Here is an 18,131-nt window from a genome sequence, read left to right as displayed (position 1 = left end):
GTCTAAGTGAGGAAAAAAAGACGGAAGAAAGCGACGGCCTCACGCCTCCTCCCCGCGCCTCCTCCCCGCGCCTCCTCCCCGCACCTCCTCCCCGCACCTCCTCCCCATGCCTCCTCCCCGCACCTCCTCCCCGCGCCTCCTCCCCGCGCCTCCTCCCCGCGCCTCCTCCCCGCGCCTCCTCCCCGCGCCTCCTCCCCGCACCTCCTCCCCGCACCTCCTCCCCGCGCCTCCTCCCCGCGCCTCCTCCCCGCACCTCCTCCCCGCGCCTCCTCCCCGCACCTCCTCCCCGCGCCTCCTCCCCGCACCTCCTCCCCGCGCCTCCTCCCCGCACCTCCTCCCCGCGCCTCCTCACAAACGCATGGTCTCAACCTAAAGGGCAACCTTAAGCTCCTGTCAAGACAATAGGATTTTGCCATCCAAGCTGATCGCTTAATTATACATATCTAGCCTCCCCTCTCCTGCATTCCTGCATGCTACCTTCTACCCTGGGCTACTCATGAGAAGCCAGGGTCTCTGTCTTTGTTCCCTTCTTGTGTTTATTTTATTTTTTATCAACATTTGTCTTGCAGCAGCGGTGGCTCTGTCAGCTTTCATTTGCAACACCACTAGACTGCTAGGCTATGCTCCCAGTCCTGTCTGGCTGGCTAGCTGGGGAAGCTTCACAACAGCCAGCAGCTAGCGCAAAAGCTCTTAAAGAATTGATAGTTTTGCCACAGCCACCAATTAAGTCTGGGGCGTAATCTGAGGCGCCCCGGCCGGTGCCCTTACAGCCCGCGGCCCGTCGCCTCCCCCTGCCCCCGTTTGATTTCACATCCCACGGCTCGGTGGAGAGAGGGAACTCATTGTCATTGGCCTGTATAATAGGAGGGGAGGGGATGAAGGTGGGGGAGGGAGCGCAACGGAGCGTGGAGGGTGGACAGCGTGAAAGTGCAGGTGCTGACGACGTTAATGTGTGGCACCTTAAATTTTAAACAGATGCTAAATTATTGATGGTCGGCTCTGGCAGAGAAGTTAAAAGGTATCTCGTCCTTACTGGGAACCTGTGTGAGGGGGAAAAGAGTGAGGAAGAGAGGATGTTAGTAAGCCACTGCGTCAACCAAGGCAGTTTTGGTCTTAGCACATGGCTTGACAATAAGGATATTCTTCTAACCGTAATATAGTGGTTCTCGGCTATCGTTGCAGTTAGCTAATCATTTAGAATATGGTAGGCGCAAGGATGTGTCGTCCGTTGTTTTCAGGAAGATTCAGGAGAAAACGGTTGATATTGTCTGGGTCTGAAATGGCATCCTATTCTCAATGTAGTGCACTATAATTGACCCCTATTTCTTATTTACCAGTAGGGCACTATATACTGTAGAGGATAGGGTGCCATTTCAAACACAGCCATTGACAGAACACTTTACAATATTTCTCTGCCTCTCTCTCATCCAAGGGACTTGACAAGGAAGTGAGTTTCTGACTGACATCTATCTGTGGTGGATATAGAAATCGGTCAGTGCGGTTAAAACGTCTCAGTTTCTGCAAGTCAAATCCACACCTCCCTTTATACCGGGTCTGCTTTCAAATATGAATATTTCATGCCTAGCCTCTGATACCGTGTGCAGCGAGATATTTGAATACTGTTTTTATTTTTATAGACCCCCTCAGGGTTAGAGAATGTCACTAGAGGAGTGAAGTCAATCTCTGCCCACCCCGAGCAAAGAGGATAGAATGTATGATGCCTCTGTTGATGACATCAGGTTGCATATTTTCCATTCACAAACCAGGTAGTAGAGAGCCGTTGGCACTTTTGCTGTTTACATTCCATGAAAAATGAATTGTACATCTTTGGTTGTAGCTGTCACCATATAACTAGAATTCACCATACAACTATAGAATGTTGTTCACATTCTAAAAGGAAGTAGTAGTTGTCACCATAGAACAAGAATCCACCCTAGAACTATAGAATGAATTCTTCTTCTGTGGTTGTCACTCTGAGTGATCTAGTTGGAGGAATTCCACTGTTAAGAGCAGTGGGAGGATCTGTATCTGTTGGGAGTAGCTGGTTTATTTTGACCTGCTGTGACCAGTTTCTGTGTCTGATCAGTGGGGAGCTGGATGACCAAGCAGGGGGTCGTCTGCTTAGATTAGCTCTGTTTTAAACCCTTTTCCTTTAAAGTATCACGTTGCACCGTTGGCTGGCTACGCTGTGACTGTGTCTGTCTTCTGTTTTAGTACTGTTAGTCCATCTTGGTGTCAATCAAATGTGTCCGTTTGAACCGCTTCTCCTTTAGTATAACGTTAGTATATCACCTTGTCTTGTTGGCTGGCTACACTGTATATGTGTATGTATATAGTTTGAATATTTTTACTCTCTAGTAGCCTACGGTCCAATCAAATGTCTCCACGGGGGGTCAGTATGAAAAATAATGTATACACTCACTAACTGTAAGTCGCTCTGGATAAGAGCGTCTGCTAAATGACTAAAATGTAAAATGATAGGCTGCAAGACCTATTGTGTTTATTTAACATAGCCTACAACCTTCAAACTCAACCCTGGACCTCGAAGCCAGTTCCACTACTTTTTTTTATTGTTCCCTTATAATCAGGGACTGATTTAGACCTGGGACACCAGGCGGGTGCAATTAATTATCAGGTAGAACAGAAAACCAGCCGGCTCCGGACCTCGTAGGGTAAGAGTTGAATACCCCTGGTCTATACTGTAGCCGACGGTCCAATCAAATGTCTTCTGGTTTCAGCCTTGAATTTGATCATGTGTATCAATATATTAACACTATTCATTAATTAAACATAATGAATGATTACGTGTTAATTAGCCATGGGCTATACTAATAGTGACGCGTGTTAGACACGTGTTGGGTTACCCATACATGTGTAAATGCTTGTTAGGTCAAATGTTGTTGTCGCTTTTGTATGGTCATAGTGTCTGCTAACTAGTAGTAATAGTTGAACACATAATTGAGAGGTAATGGATATCGCAATAAATGGCTTTTCTTTTGGGCTTATTTTGGTTAATTGTCTAATTTTAATTGGTTAATTGTCCCAGAATATAACTCGGCTCTGTGTGGTGTTACATTACCTGGTTCTACAATATAATTCAGATCTCAACTAAAACTCTACTGTTTGGGATGCGGTATGCTTTATAATATGTAGATTTTTCCATAAATATCCCTGCCTCCTAATTTAGCTCCCCCCCCCCCCCCCCCCTCCCCAGACGTGTATGTTGGAGCCAGTCCTCCTCCTCTGATGGATACTGTGGAGAATCTGCTCAGAAGGGCTGCTCTCACTCAACACACACACACACAGCTCTCCTGCTTTGCATTTTGATGTAACATTTCAGAGGAGCTGGCAATATGTTGCCTCCCTTAGCCCCTCTTTCCACCAGCTACACATGGCTTCTTCTGGCCGCCACGCCAACAGGCGCTCACTGACATCGCTCGTTCAAAGGGCTGGAAGTTTCCTATACTCCAGATCCCTCAGGTACCCTGCGCTGCACACTTGACGTGTGTCCCAGCATTTGGTTTTCGGTCCCCTTCCCATCTAACCTCCCCCTGCTTGCTTGCTTGCTTTCTGTCTCTCTCTCTCTCTCTCTCTCGCTCTCTCTCTCTCTCTCTCTCTCTCTCTGTGTCTCTCTGTCTCTCTGTCTCTCTTTCTCTGTCTCTCTGTCTCTGTGTGTGTGTTTTCCCATTTTAGAGCACCACTGACTTGGCTCTGTGTCTTTGTTTTGTTTTCTGGAAACCTCTGTCGCCCCAGAGTACCCAATCTAGGGTTTTGCTCCCAGTGTAGAGTTAGTCAGCGCTAGCTCTGTGCAGAAAGGCTGGGTCGGACTGCTAGTTTCACAAGGGGAATTAGGTGAGGCTCATTTTAAATGGAGTCCCGTGCTGCTGTATGACAGGGTCGTGGTCAGTAGTACAAAGTATCAAACGTTTTGTAATGTAAAACGAAAATGTGAGTTTCTTATTGGACAATTTCAGACTCGCACCTCCCTGTTTGACTCTGTTTCCAAATGTTTTCTCCTTACTGAACACAGCCAATGTCATCTTGTCTGCTGGAGGGCTGCAGACGTAAAGGTCTGACTGACCCAGGGGCCTAACCCCCCCCCGCTTTCCCTCTGTAGTAGGGTCTCAGCCCCCTCTGACTGTGGGGGTTTGGATTTACCATCCATGATGAATGGGGGTGGTTGTCTAAGCAGCGTTCGAGAGCAACAGGGACTTTTTCCTTTTTAACCTAAATATCTTTCAAAAGTATTACAGATGGTTAGTGCCTTTTTAGACAGTGTATCCCTAAGTGTTTCACACAATGTGGGAGAAGTATGATTCGGTGTGATTCGTTCGTTCTTTGTCTGGGAGGCTGAATTGTGAGTACTTTTTATATTGAATTAGTTTCTTTACAGTGCTCAAAATAATAACAAATTCTTCACACTAAAAAGGAATCAAATATGTACAAATCCTGCTTTCAAAGGTCTCTGTCCCGTCATTGTATTGGATTTTGATGATGAGTGGTGTATAGGTTGATACAACTCAATATATATACAACTGTGTTTTGTATTTATTTTTACACTAGGCTATTTTCATTAGAAATAATGAATAACTATTTTGATATTACCGACGTTGACACACATTATGGCAGTGAAGTGTGACTGACTATACTATTGACAGAAGAGCTATAGTGTGAATATATTGCATAAAGAATAGGCCTATATTACCATGTTTAGACCAGGTTTTACTCTTACTAGGTCACTTGTTGACCCTGTCACCCCCATAGACATAGTCCCTAGAATGGTCAAAACCCCTTTAGACCATGGCAATTTGACTGGTACCTCCATTCCATTGCCAGCCCAATGCTGAACTGGATAAAACTGTACCTTTCTGCTACACTCGTCCCCCAAGACCACAGAAGTCCCAATGGCTATCTCACTATAAATCTGCTCCTACAGTGGCGCCGTAAAGTAGAGCTCCTATAGGAATACTGTAGTGTAATTACGTTCCCCCACATTAGCATACGGTGGCCCAGGAGAGTCAAACTGAGCAGGGCCTCCGGCGGCACTTTGCCATATGGTCGTCTGGGTCTCTCAGGGCGATATTTGGCAAGGCTCTCACAGAAGGTCAAATATCAAGTCGGAGGACTGCGCCAGTATTGCATCTATGCTAATTGCCCTCCTTCTCTAGCTCTCCCTTTCTCCCCTTCTGTTTCTCATACTCTCTTCCTTCTCACAATCTCTTTTTATCTGCACTCTCTCTCTCTCTCTCTACCTCTCTCTCTCTCGCTCTACCTCCTCCTCCTCAATCCCTCTCCTGTGACCACTCCCCCCCCCCCCCCCCCGAGCACCAGCTCTCTTAAGCACGCCAACATACACCTCCACTCCGTATCGCACAGTCAGCAAAAACCTCCAAAATTCCTCATTACTCACGAACATCCGCAATACACTTAGCTTGATTTGCTCCGAGGACGCGTGATCGGTTGGAGCATGGGACGTGCGCGCTCGCTCGGTGCACGCCGGGGCACATTTGGCCCACTGCTATACTATTAGAGGAGTAACTTGGGTAACGTAGGTTCTCCGTCTGTTCGTATTAGTACAGTGTAGCAGATTGAGATGTGGTTGGATTGGTTGGTTGATGTCTTTGAGGTGGTGTCTGTCATGTGTTCTCATTGGAAGGCAGATGGTGTGGAGGAAAGATCTGGCTCAGGTGAAAATAAGATGGTTTATTTAAACGTTTACTTCCTGTACAGACCGCTTTGTGATAGGCCTATTCAAGTGTTTGACACTTACATGGCAGTAACTTATTAATATGCTATTAATGTCTAGCTTTGCAGTTTAGTATTGTAATCATCTTTATCAGCTGTTAATAAGAGGCTAAAGTCATTTCAAGGACATTTATGAGACACTTCTATCAAAACGCTTGTTAAAGGTGTCCTATAGGGGCTTGGCTATAGCACTTACTGAATCATTCTGGAATGACATTGTTACATAACAGTGTGTGTGTTTACCACCTGTACTGTCTGCAGCCATTTTAAGACTCGCATATAGGCTTTAAATCTCAACTGCATCACGTTCAAGAGCTCTTAATTGTTTGTTTAAATATTCTATTCTATTATTATTTAGTCTTTATAAACATTTATTTAGCATTTGATTTATTTATTTGATTGAAATAAAGATCTTAAAAGGCTTGTGTTACTCGGACGATATATTCAATCTGACTGATCTTTACCATTGTATTGCTACTCTTGGTCATCATGGGTGTTGAGGAAATACGGGTGTTGATATCCTGATCGCTATCTGTACTGATAGGCCTAGGACCCATGGCTACTCCACAGAGAAGACTTCATCTGTAGGATTGGCCCCACGTTTTCGTTCCCATAGCTGGGCTGCACTCGACAAGGATTTGACTGCCCTTAGTAGGAGATGGGTTAGGAGAAACATGCAACTCTTAAAATGAAGAATGTTATTATAGGATAAATCATGCTGGTTTTGTTAAATTACATGTTAGAGCATTATTTACATATGGATTTTCATAGATTGGTAAGTGAAACTGTCTTTGATAAACATGGCAGAATGTTGCTGCTGCACTGTGACTTTAAATTCCTAGCCGTTCTGGCTAACACTAGTTCATCTGTTACACTGTGAAATGTGTGTATCTAGTGCAGTGGAGCGAACAGGCTCGGGCATAAACCAAACTGCTAATCCACGAGGAAGAGATGCATCAGCATCTGATACTGGAGAGGAAGAGGATGATTTCATCTCTGTGCTAATGGTGTATTCCCTTTGCTAGGTCTCAGCTACCCCTCCCCCCTTTAACTTATCTCCAGCAGTACCAACGGACCAACCCAACGCTTTTCGATCATTATCGTTGCATAGGTAATATTCTCTCTGGCTGAAGATAGATGTAGAAGGGGGTGTTTGCGTTATGGCTGACGTTTGATGCAGGGAAGGCGGCCGAGGTGTGTGTGTGGGTTGGGAGGGGAGCGTTGTCGTGTGGGTGAATAGATGAGTGGTCTGTCCGTGATGGCGGCCTTGGATGGAGGGAGGAGGGGTGAGGGTTATAAGCAGGTGTTGGGTGGCTGGAATATTGGCTATAAGCTCCGAGATGAGATCTCAACCTCACGCACGCACGTAAACACACACACGTCTCACTCACACACGTCTCACTCACACACCCACACCCCTCAGAGTGCAGGTGGTGATGGATTGCCGTACCTTCCAGGTGTGAGACCCTGCAACGCCCCAATATTCCCTCAGAATGACGTGACAGGCAATATATAACCCATCAGTTAAGCCTGACTGCACCGCTGCTGAAACCTTTTATTTCTCCTTTTTCCAGGCCGGGAGAACTGGGCTCTGTCCCAAATGCAACCTATTCCCTACTTGGTGCGCTACTTTTGACTAGAGGCCAATTGGCCCTGTTCATAAGCGGTGTACTATACAGGGAATAGGTTACCATTTGGGACAGAGCCCTGGAGAGTGGCCCTGAATCTTTGTCTGGCTCTCCTACCTAGGCTACACTCCTTTGGTTGGTTCTGACACTTTTTAGTTTTTTTTCTCTACCTTTTGTCTGCCTCCACTTAAGGAAGAGTGTAAAGAAATTCATCAAGTTTTTTTTTTTTCTTCTTCCTTTTAACCGTTTCATTTCAAGATGCTTTGAAATGATGATGGGGGCCTATTTAGAGAGTAGCAGCCTGCTTTGCCTTGGTGTGGCGTTGCTGTGTTTTGTGGCAGCAGGACGTTTGGGGAGAAAAAATAAAACCCGTTGGTTGACCTGAGCTTGTACTTGGGTTGCAGTTGTTACGGCGTGTGGAATGTGTTTGTAATTCCAGTTGAGAGGGAGCGCGTTGGGAGAGACTGCTAGCCTTGTGTCAATGAGAGGGTGCGTGTGTGTGTGTCCCCATGTATGTGTGTCTAGAGCTGTGTGTGTGTGTGTGTTATGTATTTTATTACCAGAACACCAGGGCTGTCAGGTTTGACTCCTCCAAAGGATTGCAGCAGTTGTTGGAAGGTGGCCTGGAACCCAGTCAGTCTAGCCGTTAATAAATAATGGCTGTGTCAGGGTACCGTATGGATGGGGCTGTGTGTTATAATGAGGCGTTCTGGAGCAGAGCACATCAGGCAGCCTAGCTGAACACCACTCTCCCCAGACTGCTATTCACTTCAGTTCAGCCTCCCCAGGTGAGAGTGGAGGGGAAGGAGGTCTGCCCAGTGACAATGAACTATGTGTGCATGTCTCCTGAGAAGCTTCTCTCTCTCTCTCTGTGTGTGTGTCTGACTCTCTCTCTCTCTCTCTCTCTCTCTCTCTCTCTGTGTCTCTCCCTCTCTCTCTCTGTGTCTCTCTCTCTCTCTGTCTCTCCCTGTCTCTCTCTCTCCCTCTCTCTCTCTGTGTCTCTGTCTCTCTCTCTCTCTCTCTCTCTCTGTCTCTCCCTGTCTCTCTCTCTCCCTCTCTCTCTGTGTGTCTCTGTCTCTCTCTCTGTCTCTCTCTCTCTCTGTGTGTCTCTCTCCTTTTCTCTCTCTCAATGCTCTGATTTTTCAGACACTTCACACATTTTTCCAGCCTCTTTTTTCATCCCTAGTGCAGTTTCTTTTTCTTTGAGGGAGGGAGAGAAATAAGTAAAGTTCCTTGAATATTCTTTTCAGTCAGAAGCATAAAGAGAGAGTGTGTGGCTGAGCAGGGAGTTAGTACTGCTCAGAAATTGTCTGGCGTAATTACGGCGTAATTAAAAGTTTCATGACCGTGGCGGTGGGGAAAAGTGTGTGTGTGTGTGTGTGTGTGTGTGTGTGTGTGTGTGGAGAAAGGAAGGGGAGATTGTAAGAGAAGGTTAGTGCCAGACATGTCTCAAGGGAACCAGGGCACATTTGCAATCACCCCAAGTTCAAAAGGGTAATTTATTCACAGTCTGTGGTTAAAGTTGGGCTGCTCTGAATGCCAGTGGGATTTCTCCTCCTGGAAGCAGCCGCCGCTGCTGAGAGAGGGAGGGAGAGACGGAACAGACAGTATTTTCATTTTCTCTCCATCTTCTTTTCCCCCCCTCTGTTCCCCTCTCCTCCTCCATGTTGTTGTTTCAAGCCTGGCCCTGTGTGGCATCTTTTAGCTCACGCCGGCAAGCATATTTCACTTTTACGCTCATTCGCATTGACGTGCGGGTGTTGATTGAATTTGAGGTGCTGCGGCGTGGCCCATTATCGTCCTCACCGTCTTGAGTGGTTTATCTCTGGACCCTACCAATGCTACGCTCTGCTCTGTGTGACGCCCGCCTGCCTCGGGGAAGGGGGGGGGGCGGGGGTGCATTAGACTGTGAATGTGTGAGAGAAAGGGAGGAGGGAGGTGTTTGGGGGGGGTGTTATCACAACAGCCCTGACAGACTATCAGATCAGGGGGGTTGAATATGAGTCAGCAGCCCTCCTCCTCCTCCCTCCTCCCTCCTTTCCCCCTTCTCCTCCCCCTCTCACCCCTCCTTCACCTCCCCCTCTCACCCCTCCTCCCCTCCTCCTCCTCTCACCCCTCCTCCACCCTCTTCTCAATCAGGACACACCAGACCCCCGCCATTACCTACACTGCCATGGCCAATCAGCATCAGCTGTCGTCAGGACCTCACTGCATCCTTCTAGGAAAGGAAGACCAGACCAAATGGTATTGGTCGCATACACATATTGATCAAATGTTATTGCGAGTTTAGCGAAACGCTTGTGTTCCTTGCTCGAACAGTTCAGTAATATTTAACAATACACACAAATCTAAAAATTTAAATAATGGAATTAAGAAATAAAGAAATATTAGGACGAGTCCGGAGTATAAATATATTTATACCACATCATTGTTGAATACTAGTTTCTGATTGCCTAGAAGGGTATTCTAGAATGGGCATTAAAACCAGATATCGGCACAGTTGGAAAATAAATCGGGACACCTTGCAATCATGATGCAATATGCGCCTACACATGCAGACCATACTTGCTACAAAGTTACAGAAGCTAAACCAACAACTACACAAACTTAAATTGGATACATTGTAAACTCAGGTTCAACAAGGAAAATACGTAGCTAGCTAGCATTGATTTGTTTTTGCAGAGACAGTTTTTGGAGCATCTGATGACCTAACGTGGTGAGTGTCATCCTCCCACGTGTTTCTAGTTTGACCAGCTGTTTTCAGCAACTGATATTTTTTAATTTGATTGTCATATTGGCAAGTTTGCTAACAACTATTTAGCTAGCTTCTAGCGTAGTGTTTGATATCCAATACAATCTCCTCATAATTAACAGCCAGTGTTGACGAGTGTCCTGACGAGAAGGCTAACTTTTCTAGCTATGCCAGGCAAAATCGGGCATTATCAGCTCATTGTTATGGATGTATCCAAATGAATGTCAATAGAAAACAGTTACTTTGCTGTTATTCTGGCTGCAGAGGTCGTGGCTGTGTAGCTGTAGCTAGTTGGCTAGTTAGCACCAAGCAAGGGATAGGAACGTTGCCACTGAGCATGGCAACGGAACATAAACAATGAACGACTTTCATTTATATATGTAAATATCGAAGTAATCGAACAAACGAATGACTGGATCGCATATGTAAATATTGAACTAGTCGAACAAAAGATGAGAAGGTATGAATTTGTATTTCTACCGGTGATGTAATTTAAAGGTAAATGTGTGCTTTCATATTGTTTTCTTTGGCAATGTGGTATACTGTAAGCAGGATAAACGCCTTCCTACTGTACATTACTTTAGAAAAATGAACTCCGCAAAGGGGATAGGCGCTTGCTTCGTCCATTATTTCCAAAGTAATGTACAGAACTGCAGCGTTTATCCCTTACATACAGTGCATTCGGAAAGTATTCAGACCCCTTGACTTTTTCAACATTTTGTTACACACAATACCCCATAATGACAAAGTGGTAGATTCAATTGATTGGACATGATTTGGAAAGGCACACACCTGTGTATAAGGTCCCACAGTTGACAGTGCATGTCAACTGTCCGGCCAAACTGAGCAATCGGGGGAGAAGGGCCTTGGTCAGCGATGGTCACTCTGACAGAGCTCCAGAGTTCCTCTGTGGAGATGGGAGAACCTTCCAGAAGGACAACCATCTCTGCAGCACTCCACCAATCAGGCCTTTATGGTAGAGTGGCCAGACAGAAGCCACTCCTCAGTAAAAGGCACATGACAGCCCACTTGGAGTTTGCCAAAAGGCACCTAAAGGACTCTGACCATGAGAAACAATATTCTCTGGTCTGATGAAACCAAGATTGAACTCTTTGGCCTGAATGCCAAGCGTCACGTCTGGAGAGAACCTGGCACCATCCCTACGGTGAAGCATGGTGGTGGCAGCATCATGCTGTGGTCATGTTTTTCAGCGGCAGGGACTGGGAGACTAGTCAGTATCGAGGGAAAGATGAACGGAGCAAAGTACAGAGAGTTCCAGAGTGCTCAGGACCTCAGACTGAGGCAAAGGTTCACCTTTCAACAGAACAACGACCCTAAGCACACAGCCAAGGCAACACAGGAGTGGCTTCTGGACAAGTCTCTGAAAGTCCTTGAGTGGCCCAGCCAGAGCCTAGACTCGAACCCGATCGAACATCTCAAATCAAATCAAATCTTATTTGCCACATGCGCTGAATACAACAGGTGTAGACATTACAGTGAAATGCTTACTTACGAGCCCTTAACCAACAATGCAGTTTTTTAAAGAAAAAGGTTAAGTAAAAAATAGATAAGTATAAAATAAAAGCAAATAACTAAAGAGCAGCAGTAAAATAAAATAACAGTAGGGAGGCTATATACAGGGGGTTACCGGTACAGAGTCAAGGTGCGGGGGCACCAGCTAGTCAAGGTAATTGAGGTAATATGTACATGTGGGTAGAGTTAAAGTGACTAGCAGCAGCGTAAAAGAGGGGGAGGTGGGGTGGGGGGGCAGTGCAAATAGTCCGGGTAGCCATGATTAGCCGTTCAGGAGTCTTATGGCTTGGGGGTAGAAGCTGTTAAGAAGCCTTTTGGACCTAGATCTGGCGCTCCGGTACCGCCTGCTGTGCGGTAGCAGAGAGAACAGTCTATGACTATGGTGGCTGGAGTCTTTGACAATTTTTAGGGCCATCCTCTGACACCGCCTGGTATAGAGGTCCTGGATGGCAGGAAGCTTGGCCCCAGTGATGTACTGGGCCGTACGCACTACCCTCTGTAGTGCCTTGCGGTCGGAGGCCGAGCAGTTGCCATGCGAAGCGGTGATGCAACCAGTCAGGATGCTCTCGATGGTGCAGCTGTAGAACGTTTTGAGGATCTGAGGACTCATGCCAAATCTTTTCAGTCTCCTGAGGGGGAATAGGCTTTGTCGTGCCTTCTTCACTACTGTTTTGGTGTGTTTGGACCATGATAGTTTGTTGGTGATGTGGACACCAAGGAACTTGAAGCTCTCAACCTGTTCCACTACAGCCCCGTCGATGAGAATGGGGGCGTGCTCGGTCCTCTTTTTTTCCCTGTAGTCCACAATCATCTCCTTTGTCTTGATCACGTTGAGGGAGACGTTGTTATCCTGGCACCACACGGCCAGGTCTCTGACCTCCTCCCTATAGGCTGTCTCATCGTTGTCGGTGATCAGGCCTACCACTGTTGTGTTGTCGGCAAACTTAATGATGGTGTTGGAGTCGTGCCTGGCCATGCAGTCATGGGTGAACAGGGAGTACAGGACGGGACTGAGCACGCATACATCAATTGCAGTGGTTCTAGGGTGTCGGGTAACATGGAGGTGATATGATCCTTAACTAGCCTCTCAAAGCACTTCATGATGACAGTGAGTGTTACGGGGCAATAGTAATTTAGTTCAGTTACCTTCACTTTCTTAGGTACAGGAACAATGGTGGACATCTTGAGGCAAGTGGGGACAGCAGACTGGGATAAGGAGAGATTGAATATGTCTGTAAAAACTCCAGCCAGCTGGTCTGCGCATGCTCTGAGGACAAGGCTAGGGATGCCATCTGGGCCGGCAGCCTTGCGAGGGTTAACACACTTAAATGTCTTACTCACGTCAGCCACGGAGAACGAGAGCTCACAGTCCTCGGGGGTGGCAGTGACCCGCGTCGGCGGCACTGTGTTTTCCTCGACGTGTGTGAAGGCGTTTAGCTTGTCTGGGAGCAAGACGTTGGTGTCCGCGACGTGGCTGGTTTTCCCTTTATAATCCGGGATTGTCTGGAGTCCCTGCCACATGCGTCTCGTGTCTGAGTCGTTGAATTGCGACTCCACTTTGTCTCTGTACTGACGTTTTGCCTGTTTGATTGCCTTATGAAGGGCATAACTGGAATGTTTGTACTCAACCATATTCCCAGTCACCTTGCCGTGGTCAGTGTTATTCTCAGAGGCAACCCGGGAACATATCCCAGTCCGTGTGATCAAAACACACACCACACACACACACACACACACTCTGCACGCTGTTTGTCTCACTACTAGTGCCACCAACCACATCTCTGACTTCCTGTTTCCACCATGTCCCTTTTTAAGATTTTTCCCCTGAAAAATCTTAAAGTGACTGTTTAAATGTCAGGGCCTTTCCAGTTTGGGGGTTTGGAGTCATTTGGATTTTTCAGGGGGTTTTGAGTTTCTTCACTTGGTGAAACTCCAGCCCAGTACTGACTTGCATTGCGTTCCTTACCTGTGTGTGCGTGTGTGTGTTTCTCTGTGTGTGTCTCTGTAGCCAGGTAGTTATGTATGCTCAGCTGGCGGCTTCAGAGAGCCAGTGGTGTTGACGTGAGGCTGAGCTGCGTCATTACCCTGTCTTGATGAGGTGAAACCTCAGTGTTGCTCCCCTGTCCCTGGCGTAACACTATCAGCTCTTCTCACCCTCCTTTTCCCTTTCCCTCGCTCTCTCTCGCTCTCTCTCGCTCTGCTCTCTCACACGCTGTCATTCTGTTTTGTCTCTCCATCTCTTTCTCTCCCTCCCTCATCTTATTTCTCTTATCTTTCTCCATTTATCTACTCTCCCTCTCTCTCTCTCTCTCTCTCTGCCTCCTCTCTCTCCTTTCTCTCTGGCGGTGGGTTGATGGAGTGATTTCGATGGGCCGCTGCGGAGGCAGGCGGGGAAGCGAGGAGACGTGGAGCTGTGCTAATTGAGCTGCCTTTGTGCCTGGTCACTGCAGTGAGCCAAGGCAAGGGCCTTGGGAGGAGGAGGGAATCTGAGCGTGCAAGCGTGCACAGACACACACACTGTCTCACACACACACAATGCAAGCGGCACTCAAGAGTCCCCACCGCTAAATAGATCAATAGCACAGGACTTAACAAAAACCGAGACATGGCGAGCGCCCACGTCAGGGTCATTACTGTGGAGAGAGGAGTGTCACACTTCCATCCAGGGACTGATCAATGACAGAGTATATGGATCAACATAAACATCTTTCTTTGATCCTCTCCTCTCTCCCACCACCTCAGCCTTTTACCCAACAAACTGTCATGTTTCTGGACTAGGGAAGCTTAAACCTTTTGCACACAATCGTGCCGACCCAAAGCAAACTGTGTTGGCTCGATCATTTATTTTTAGCAGTGTCTTTTTTTTAGCATGGTTCGAGCGACTTTGGTGTGTGTGTAACCAGGCTAGCTTAGTACAGCATGGTTTGGCATGGCTCGTTGGGCTCAGTCGTGTGAAATGCCCTCTTAAAGTATCATGTTTTAGGAGTGTGGTTGTGGAGCGAGCTCAGGATAGGGTTCCATGTTTATTGGGTTTGCTCTTAGAATGTAGATCCTGGTTATTGGACTAATACAGTGCGGCACTCCCATCTATTTCTTTCAAGTTTTCTTTTTGGGGTTTCATTTGAAGGATTTGCTCCTGGTGGAGGCTCTTTCCCATGGCTGGGCCGCTTCTTAATTACGTGTGAACATGGAAATGTGTCTCATACTGCAGATTAGTTTTAGGCTCCTCTCTCACTCACTCACTCACTCACTCACTCACACACACACACACACACACACATACACACACACACACACACACAGTCTTCTTTAGCTCTTTCTGTTGCCAAGAATCTCTTTCTCCATTTTTCACTCTTTCAGTTTGTATTAGCCAACATTCTGACACTCGCCTTCATTCATAGATAGACATTTGTGGAACCATGTGTTTGTAACCTACACAACTGTTCTATATTCTCTTTCAATATGTCGCTATAACAAATATTGAAGTATGACAATATCTACCTCTGTACCTGGTCCATTCTCCTGGATTCTGCTCTGTCACGTCTTGACTTCCATTCCTCAAAGCTTCTCCTCTGGATGGCATTCAGTCATTTCCATGTTGTGATGTCCATTATTTCATTGAGCCTTTGTATAGCCAACTGGCAACAGTAGCGGTAGCTTGCTAGAACAGAGATAGTGGGACGTAGATGTGGGGAATGGGTTTCTGTAAGTGTAGGGTTATCCTGCGTTTTAGCCCACTTGAAATAATGATAAACAGAGCTCTCAACCAAAGAGCAGCGAAAAAACATCTAAAAAGCGTGTTAATTAAATGGAATAAATAAATACATGGTTGTGTTGAACCTTACTAATTGAATAATGTTGCCATAAGTTGTAGTGTAAATGCTTTCCTGGTTGGCTGACGGTTCACTTACACTGAGGGGGTGGTTGTCTGTAAATTCCATTAACTGGGCCTGTAAATTAACCTACATTACTAAAGTGGTAAAGTGGCATTTTTCAATTAGCCAGCTAAATACTGTAGGAATTTGTAGGAATAAAATATGTATTTTCTAATTGAACAACTGCTTACTTTCTGGATATACAATAGGAATGCATACTGTAGGAAAGTGGTGTCTCACGATGAATGTATGAATGCTTTCTGTCTAATTAGTTGAGACATTACTGTGTTCATGTGGGTTTTGTAGAGTGGAAAGGGGCCAGGTGACATAACGGACCAGAGAGGTTATGATAGACCATTTTGATTGCCTTGGTTGCTCTAGTATTAGCATTTACAGGCCGTCATTCATCCTGTTATTGTGGCTTCTAAGACAATGTACTGTATTAGTCTGCTTTTCTCCTAATATATTAGAAGCTGTTATACTGTGTAGGTGATTGTATTGTAATTCCATAGTTGGAGGAGTAGGCCTGTATTCAGTGACATTAGTGTTGGTCGTATTGATAGAACTGTAGCCTCCCTCTCTCTGTCTCATTGGTTCACTGGTACATCAATTAGTTGGTCATTGTTACACAAGTGCTTAGCAGTATGCTTGGCCCCTAACCCATCACCTGGTCCACTAACACAATGCTGGATCTCTACCCATATTCACTCTTGATGTCCACGGTCTGTGTGACTTTCTATTGAAACGCGTGTTTTGTGGTGGGAACATGTGCAATATAATGTTGTATTGTTGCAATATGTTGTATTGTTGCAATATATTGTTGCAATATAATGTTGTATTGTTGCAATATATTGTTGCATAATGTTGTATTGTTGCAATATATTGTTGCATAATGTTGTATTGTTGCAATATATTGTTGCATAATGTTGTATTGTTGCAATATATTGTTGCATAATGTTGTATTGTTGTATTGTTGCAATATATTGTTGCATAATGTTGTATTGTTGCTGGATCTCTTGTTATATACATTCATGGGTGAATGAATGAATACATAATTTGTGTAACACATTTTTTTAACTCATCCCACGTAGGATTATAAACCATACTGTATCATAGCACCAGAATTGGCTAGCTACCTGTTTTTAATGCAGCCCACATCTTGGTTATACCAGAGTACCTAGCCCTAAGACACTCATCCACCTCCTCTGTGAAGAGTCAGTGATTACACTCATATTGAAATATCACATTTCCCCTCCTCTCCCTTCCACTCCTCTCCTCAGAGTAAAGTGATTTTTGGTTTCAATCAGGCACCACCGTTTTCCCTGTCAACAGCTGGAGAAAAAAAAAACATAACTAATTGGTTATGGGGATTTCCGGGGACTTCAGTATTTTTAGTGTTGTGACTTATATTATAGTTGGCTTCCAAAAAGGAAGTGTCTGTCACGCCAGTGTAGTGGGGTTGGCTGGCTGGTTGGTTGGCTGGTTGGCTGGCTGGTTGGCTGGCTGGCGCGGGCCCAAATTGAAATGACGTGCTGGTTCCCCCTCGCTGCAGCTGGAGCGTCCCGTAATTAAACGCCTCATTGTTGCATCATGGGAATTTTGTTGTGAATATTTCATCATGGTGTAATGATTATTTGGGTGTGGGTGGGTATTTGGTAGGGAGGTGGGTGGCAGGCACTGGTGGTGTCTTTTAACCTTGGGATGCTCTTAGAGGAAATTAGACGTGGGGATAACTAAGGTATGTTTGGGTTGAAGTGAGTGGTTTGACTGCTCAGCTGTTGTGGGCTTTTTACAAACAAAGTGTTCTTTGTGAGAGAAAATAAAGATTCTAAGGGGAAACTCGGGCCACCTTAGACATTGGCCTCTTGGTGGCCTTGTATACTGTACTCATATTTTTTTCTTCTTCTTGGTTTTAAAGTGCTCAAGAGAAGAAAAAAGAGAAATGTAGCACTTTTTCTTTTACCTTGGTAACTGTTGCTAACCGTTTGCCTTTGCTCTTTTCGTTTCTCCTACAGAGGACACCAGTCAACAATGGCGAGGCATTCCGGTGGTTCTTTTAGAGCGCCCGACCTCGGTGACATCATCATGCAGTATGAGGTCAGAGGTCCAGATAGAACTCTGATGACATCACTGCAGGAAGCACTTGTGGGGGCTCAAAGAACCCAAACAACTCAAAACACCCCCCAGTTTTTAAACGAGGAGGAAGAAACTCTAAAAAGATGAAACGATAAACATTATGGTGTTGGTTTAACTCTGTAATTTCCTTTCCTGTGCAATTATTGTACCTTTTGACAGTATCATAATGTCTATTTTCGGTGTATATGAATGTGTTTCAGTGTCGTTTGGCTGTAAAGTTTACAGTCAATCTTATGTAAAGGACTCAATAGACAATCATCACCAATCCTTCAACAACAAAGATGGCCGCCGCTGGGACTGATCATGTGATCGTCACACACAACCTTTCTTGATCTGGAGCAATAATCTTTAACGCTGATTATTCTGCTTGAATTTTCTCTTATTTCATTTCTGTTTTACGACTTTTTCAAATCATATCAAAGCTGAATAACTTTATTCAATTTGTCATTTTTGTTTAATTCT

At 45.6% G+C, this 18,131-nt stretch overlaps 1 protein-coding gene across 1 annotated transcript in view; it reads left to right on the top strand.

Annotated features, from left to right (window-relative positions):
• Positions 1-17,593, top strand: part of cxxc4 (CXXC finger 4) — a gene marked incomplete at both ends in the record, with an annotated part of 104,338 nt that extends 86,745 nt beyond the window's left edge. Inside the window, one exon of the mRNA XM_084188650.1 lies at positions 17,549-17,593. Within this exon, the coding sequence (XP_084044776.1) occupies positions 17,549-17,593 (45 nt within the window). The remainder of the gene's footprint in view (positions 1-17,548) is intronic.
• Between the last annotated feature and the right edge of the window lie 538 nt (positions 17,594-18,131).

The sequence above is a fragment of the Coregonus lavaretus genome, assembly GCF_964263955.1.
Source record: "Coregonus lavaretus genome assembly, contig: SUPER_35_unloc_1, whole genome shotgun sequence".
NCBI lineage: Eukaryota > Metazoa > Chordata > Actinopteri > Salmoniformes > Salmonidae > Coregonus > Coregonus lavaretus.
The sequence above is the reverse complement of the archived record's forward strand: the minus strand, read 5'-3'. Positions and strand labels throughout refer to the sequence as shown.